A 6,420-nucleotide genomic window follows, 5' to 3' on the forward strand; every position below is an offset into this window, starting at 1 on the left:
CAAACAACTTCAAACAACTTCACATTTTAACTAGGAAGTAGGAGGAGCTCAACAACAGGTGGAGCCTGTTTTAAAATTAATTTGTAATGTATTTTAAATTTTAAAATCTTAACTTTTCAGTTAAGGACACACACTAAACATAAATTCACTTGCAAAAATTGTACCAATAAGTAGAAAAAATTAGGAATTTTTGTTTTTACTTTGATATAATGTCAAGTTGTTCAATAATTTCTTTCATTGTTGGGCGTCTGGAAGAATCATCATGACAGCATGATACAATGAGAGAATGGAGAAGGGAGCCTTGTGTATCTCTAGTACCACTTGGTCTGTTGCTAATGCCGTGCACTTGATGAAGCATGCCTCGAAAAATATCTCTGTTTGGAAAACGGCAAGTTATTATTTCACAAAGCAAAACACCATAGCTGAATACATCCATCTTTGTAGTTTGCTTCTTAGTAGGATCTTGACTTGCAATGCTTTGAAAGGCTTCAGGTGCACTATAGGCAAATGCTCCTGGCCCTTCAGTGATTGCTTTTTGTGCAAGTTTAGCTGATCCAAAATCAGATATCTTTCCCTTCCATTTTCTGGTCCCAGCAATTGATTGAAGGAGTACATTAGCACTGCTGACATCACGATGAATAATAGGATCAGGTAGACAGTGTAGGTAGTTTAAACCAACAGCTGCATCATGTAATATAGAGAGAATCACTGGTCTACAGCCTGGGTCAGGAGTCAATTCCCTCCTTTCATAAGCTTCACGTAGTGAGGTATCCATTACTTCAGTGACAATCATGGGGCAACCTGATGGATGGTCTAATATAGCTCCTATAAACTGGAGGAGGTTAGGATGACGTAACTGTGACATTATATCAATCTCATGATGAAACGTTTCCATATTATGTTGGCTCACTATCCGTTCGTGTAACTTCTTGACAGCGGACTTTTAATTGTCCAACCCATACTACACCATATCCTCCTCTACCCAGCTCTTCTAACAAAGACACTTCTCTATGACTCAATTCCCATGTGTTTTGGAACCCTGAGAGTATTTTTTGAAGAGATATAACTTCTTCCTGCTTCGATGACAGCTGCCTTTCAACTCCATGTAATCTGCTTAACTCTGACTGCGCCTGCCTTGATGCCACAACTTTGTCCTTTAGAACCTTAAGTTTATAGAAAAATGATAAAAAGGTTAAAATTTAGCAATTTATAACTTACTATGTTAGCTTGCTTCATTCTTTGTGTTTGATCCTCTAGTCTAGTAACCATTGCTTGTTCCTGATGATATGCCCTCAGTAATTCTTCTTTATCAGCAGATACATTTTCTAACTGTTGTCTCATTCTAGCCAGCTCATTAGCCTACAGTATTAGTCAATTAAACACATCATGCACACACACAACCTACATTTGTATATTGATTATTGAGAATAAAGATTGAAATTTCAATATACACTGACCCATGTAAAACACATGAAAATGATGCACAATACCTCAGTTTTGTGTTTCTCTTGACTCTGAGTTACTAATCCTTTTTGCTTGTCCACTTCACGACTGTAAGCATTCACTTGTGCTGTTAGTATTTGCATTTCTTCCTTCATTTCTTTCATTCTTTCTGTCTCTCCTGCTTCTGAATCTATGAGTTTCTACATGTACATGTATACTAAGCAGTAAAATAAAATTGTTAAAAATATGACACCTTTTTAATTTTTTTCATTTCTTCAGTGTGTTGTTTCTCAAGTTGAGCAATCTTTTGAATTAAAGATTCAATTTCAGCACCTTTAGTAGCTATATCCTTCCTACTCTATAATTAAATCAGTATTGAACATTATATTAAATTTTCTTTAACAAACCTCTTCTAAATCACGCACTAAAATACTTTTTGATTTATTGAGTTTATGAAATTTCATTTGTGCTTCTTTCTCAGTTGATTCTTGCTTCAATATTTCATGTTGTTTTTGTAGTTGTATTAGTTGGTCATTTATTCTTTCTCGATCCTTCCTCTCACTTTCAAAATCTTGTTTCAATAATTCATTCTAATAAATATACAATACATACATACAGTATAATACAAGTTAATGTAGTTACAAGTACATTGTTATTTGTTAGCACTTACATTTCGTGAATATTAAATTGTCATAATTGTTTTGGCAACAATTTTATAAGGCATTTGTGGATAAATAAAATTTCATGAAAGAACTAATTTATTTGTGGCATTGTGTTTTATTGGAGTTTATCTCATTTGCTTCCAGTCTCATCGCTAAAAAGTGCATTCAGACTTTAGCTTTGTGCACTATTTTAGTGACTCAACTGGAAGCTCGTGCAAATAAATCCAATAGAACAAGCCACCTAATGATAGTAATGGTACTGATCAACCAAGTAAGCAAAATGTAACAGCTTTTACATTTTGCTTACTTACCTTAAGCCTACTATTATTTGCGTCTACTAAATTTAGCTATATTAGTGAGACAGCTTAAAACCGCTAAATTAAATAGATGCCAAAATAATTATTATTCATTATAACCGTTTATTATTGATAGTTAATTTAGTGGGTGAGGTCATAGTGAAGAAAATTGGTGGCTATAAAAGTGGAAGTTTTTGCAGCAAATGATCAGCTACAGCAACAAGCAGTGTTCAGATATAAAATTTTCTTTAAAAGATTAACTAAGAACTTAAAGCCTGTGACTGATTTACTATAAATATGCTACCTATATTCAAAGTATCCTCATTTTAATGGTTTGCTTGCTTAATTTTGTTCTATATTCTTCATTGCTTAGTGTTTATTTAAAAGCATTTGGTTAGTAACGCTAAAATTAATAATGCTAAACATGACTTTTGCTGAATTCGCTAAAATTAGTAGATGCAAATAATATAGTAGGCTTAAGGCAGTTGATCATTCATGTATGTAGAGTAGACCTAATGCTTATTCATGCTGAGTGGCTAGTGCATGCATAAAAGTGTACCTGTGCCTCTTTCCAAGCAAGTATCTCTGATATTTCTTTTATTTTTTGATCCTTTTCTGCTGAGTGATTCACTATATCCTCAACTTGTTTTTCTAGCGCCATAGAAGTCACACTCTTTTTGTCTAATGAATCCTGTAAAACAGTGTAAGCTTCTTCCCGATTATACAAATGCTCCTTTAACTATAAATTTAGAATTTAAGAAAAGAGTTAATAAAATCTCTTACTTCTTTGTTTTCTTGATTAAATTTCTCCAGCTGAACCTATTTGATAATGAAACAATAACATCATTTTAACATTTTCATTGACCATAACAGAATAATGTGACAAATACTGTACAATATACCTGCAATTCCTTTTCTCTAGCTTGAAGCCTGTCCTTGTATTTTTTCTTTACTTCCTCCATTGCCTCCTTCATCTCTTGTAAATGAAATTGTAATCTTTGCTGAGACTCTTCATCAAATTTTCTTTTCCATTTTTCTTCCAGTTCAACTCGTTTTGTTTCCTCCTTTCTTCTAATGTCATTCATTTCTTCCTCATGACTAGCAGCAACTTTATCAAACAATGCTTCCAACTCAGTAAGCCTTTCTCTCATATTTCCTTGTTCCTCTACAGTCCCCTATTATATGTACATCAATGATATAATGTACATAATCATAATTACAATAAACTCACTGCTAGTATTGTATTCTCTTCTCTCAATTTATCAATCTCTTCAAGTTGCTCCTTGTGTATCTCCTCTAATTTATCAATACGTTGTGTAGCCTCAGCAATATTTTTTTTACTCTCTTCCTTTAAATCTTCCACTTGTTTGATCATTACATGTAACTCTCTGTCTCTCTTATCAGCAGTATCACTTCCTTCGGCATTAAACACACTTTTCTCTTTCTCAGATAACTGTTCTTCTTTCAGTTGAAGATGTTGAACTTTCTCGTTCATTTCCTTTTCAAGTTCACTTATTTTCTGCTTCAGTTCTTCCTCCTTACTACTGTTAAGCCTCTCATTCAAAAGTTTCATCTCTTCCTTTGCTACAGCTAACTCCCTCTCCAATTGTAGCTTGATAGCTTCCTGTTCATTGTATGCTTTATATTTTTCTTTTAATTTCTCTTTTAAAAGCATTTTATTGGCATTCAGGTCTATCTTGAGTTTAATTACTTCTTCCTCTCTCTTGCTCAGTGATTTGGTAAGTTGGCTGATTCTCTGCTCGTAATCATTTCCTTTTGTCTCATATTCCTCTTTGACTTTACTGCCTTGAATGATAAAATTATCTTCCTTACATTCCCTTTCTGATTCACTAATTGATGGATCTAACTGTGTGGCACTTGCTCCTTGGTCTACATGTGCATCTGACTTAACAACCTTCTGATTATTCATTGAACCTAAACCAGACATGGTTTGACTACAACTAAACCTAAAGTAAAGTAATGATCATAAATTTGAAGCCCAATCATACCAAAAAACCATTGATTCTGACTAATAAATGCATATATATTTTTTAATTTGTTTTATAGCTATTTCAGCAAAATAATTATGGCTATAACTAAATCAATGTATCAATACACAGGACAACCCATTTCTTACTCGTTAGGTGCTCCAAAATCCTTGATAGTGGACACTGACTGACTGTCAGAAACCTATCCAGCAATAAAATTAAAATATACCAGTTTTTTAATTCAATATTATAATTATATTGTTGCCACTTTATTTCATAGCAAATTTAGCAATATGCGTTTCTGATAAATTTTCACTAACTAAATAAGTGGCACTGGTATTTAATTAAATAATCAAAAAATAAAGTGCTGTATTAACACAATCACAGCAAAACAAAACAATATTTATATACACACTTACACTAGTATCATGAGCAGTAGGAGGAGTGGCTCCTTTGGTTGCACGTTGATGTTAGGGTCTCTCCTGATGGTTCTGTTATTCGCTTAGAAAAATAATGAACAGCTCCACCTAATCTTGATCTCTTCTTCTGCTGATGCTCCTTTTCCCCGCCCCACCTTTTTGTTTAGAAATTTCAGTCCCTTCCTCTACCTCACTCCCTTTTGACTCTTCAGGCTCTCTTCTATCGATAAAAGTTTTTCGGTTTCGATTGACTGGACTGGACTGGACTGGACTTTAGGCGAGACTTTAGGCTTCAAGTATAGTAGCAGCTGACAACTTCAAAATGGACAAAAATGATACAAATTACAAAATTGCAAAAATAATCTCAAGATACCACGCCTATGATTACACCCACGATATGCACCACGTGGTCAAAAATGAAGAGAAAGAGAAAAGTACTCGCCTAGAGTTCTTAAACTGCTTATGATTCTTTTAGTCTGAAGATGTCCATGAGGTGAAACGCCTCAAAGATGCTAATGGTGAGTCTGTAAAGAGTAAAGGAGAAGAGGAAGATGAAGGACCTCCTCCAGAGAGTGACTTTAAGAAGTATCGTATCAGTAAAGTATCCAGGAAGACCCTTAAGTCACGTGGTATAACCCACCTCTTCCCTATACAATACAAGACCTTCGATCCTATTTATGACAAGAAGGATGTAATCGGACAAGCTCGTAAGATATTGTATAAAGCTTTAATTTGGTGGAGTTTTATTTTGGCAATTGGCGGTCTGCAAGCGGAATTGTCAATATTAAAACTGCCAATCATTAATGCGCATGCTCAGTAATGCATGTGTACATAAAAATCGCCAAATTAAAAAACGCCAAAATAATGCACTATACAGTAATTAATTAAATATTAATTAATAAAAATTAATATTAGTATTTCATTGCTAATCAGCCATACCTGACTATTTCATTGCATGTACAAGGGATTTTGCTTATGCAAATGGTATCATTACTCATTAGTAGTTATTGTTAAACTGTCAAATTAGTAAAGCTGTATTATTATTATTTATAATTTCTCTACGTTAGGTACTGGCACTGGAAAAACTCTTTCATTTGTATTACCACTAGTTGAACGGTTATTAAAAACAGGTAAATACATTATACTGACATTAACATACCCTCTTTCCTGCTCCTCCCTTAAGGTTCAGTTGATGTGTCTGCAAGGGGACGCTCTCCTTGTGTATTAGTAATGGCCCCCACTAGAGAACTGGCCAATCAGGTCAATACCGAGTTTGAGTCTCTTTCTCAGTCCCTCTCTGTGTTCTGTATATACGGGGGAGTCCCCTACTGGCCTCAAGGTTAGCTACCATAATATGAGGAAAGTTTATGTCACTAAAATTATTTATTCACAAACACCCAAAAATTGCAAATACACTATAGCTTGTAAACTACATCACATAGCAATGTAAATGCAGAATTTGTGATTTAATTTTTGTGACAGACCAAAAGTATGAAATTCACAAAAATTAGAAATTAGTGACACAGAAAATAAAATCCCGTACACAGTATATCACATGTATTAGATTGATGTGTGTCATTATACTGTTAGAGTCTGCCCTAAGGAATGGTAT

The 6,420-nt window shown here is 34.1% G+C and overlaps 2 protein-coding genes across 3 annotated transcripts; both read right to left on the minus strand.

Moving 5' to 3' along the window:
- Positions 1-40: 40 nt before the first annotated feature.
- LOC105314221 (probable serine/threonine-protein kinase drkA) lies at positions 41-1,355 on the minus strand. Of its 2 annotated transcripts, none has more exons than XM_020001606.1 (2): positions 1,219-1,355; positions 41-1,163 (listed from the first exon to the last, which is right to left on the minus strand). In XM_020001606.1, exons 1-2 carry the CDS (start codon positions 1,339-1,341, stop codon positions 897-899), a joined length of 390 nt encoding a protein of 129 aa, XP_019857165.1. In that variant the 5' UTR covers positions 1,342-1,355; the 3' UTR covers positions 41-896. The 2 variants fall into 2 exon arrangements, with proteins under 2 accessions (XP_019857165.1, XP_019857164.1); XM_020001605.1 differs by having other exon boundaries at positions 1,219-1,323.
- LOC109580104 (trichohyalin-like) lies at positions 1,269-5,161 on the minus strand. Its single transcript, XM_020001603.1, has 10 exons — positions 4,809-5,161; positions 4,539-4,591; positions 3,633-4,368; positions 3,304-3,576; positions 3,185-3,220; positions 2,961-3,140; positions 1,851-2,033; positions 1,697-1,801; positions 1,406-1,643; positions 1,269-1,359 (listed from the first exon to the last, which is right to left on the minus strand). The coding sequence occupies exons 3-9, from the start codon at positions 4,347-4,349 to the stop codon at positions 1,443-1,445; spliced, it is 1,695 nt and encodes a 564-aa protein (XP_019857162.1). The 5' UTR covers positions 4,350-4,368; positions 4,539-4,591; positions 4,809-5,161; the 3' UTR covers positions 1,269-1,359; positions 1,406-1,442.
- Between the last annotated feature and the right edge of the window lie 1,259 nt (positions 5,162-6,420).

This window comes from Amphimedon queenslandica, unplaced genomic scaffold (assembly GCF_000090795.2).
Source record: "Amphimedon queenslandica unplaced genomic scaffold, v1.1 AMPQUscaffold_13054, whole genome shotgun sequence".
In the NCBI taxonomy this organism is placed as follows: domain Eukaryota; kingdom Metazoa; phylum Porifera; class Demospongiae; order Haplosclerida; family Niphatidae; genus Amphimedon; species Amphimedon queenslandica.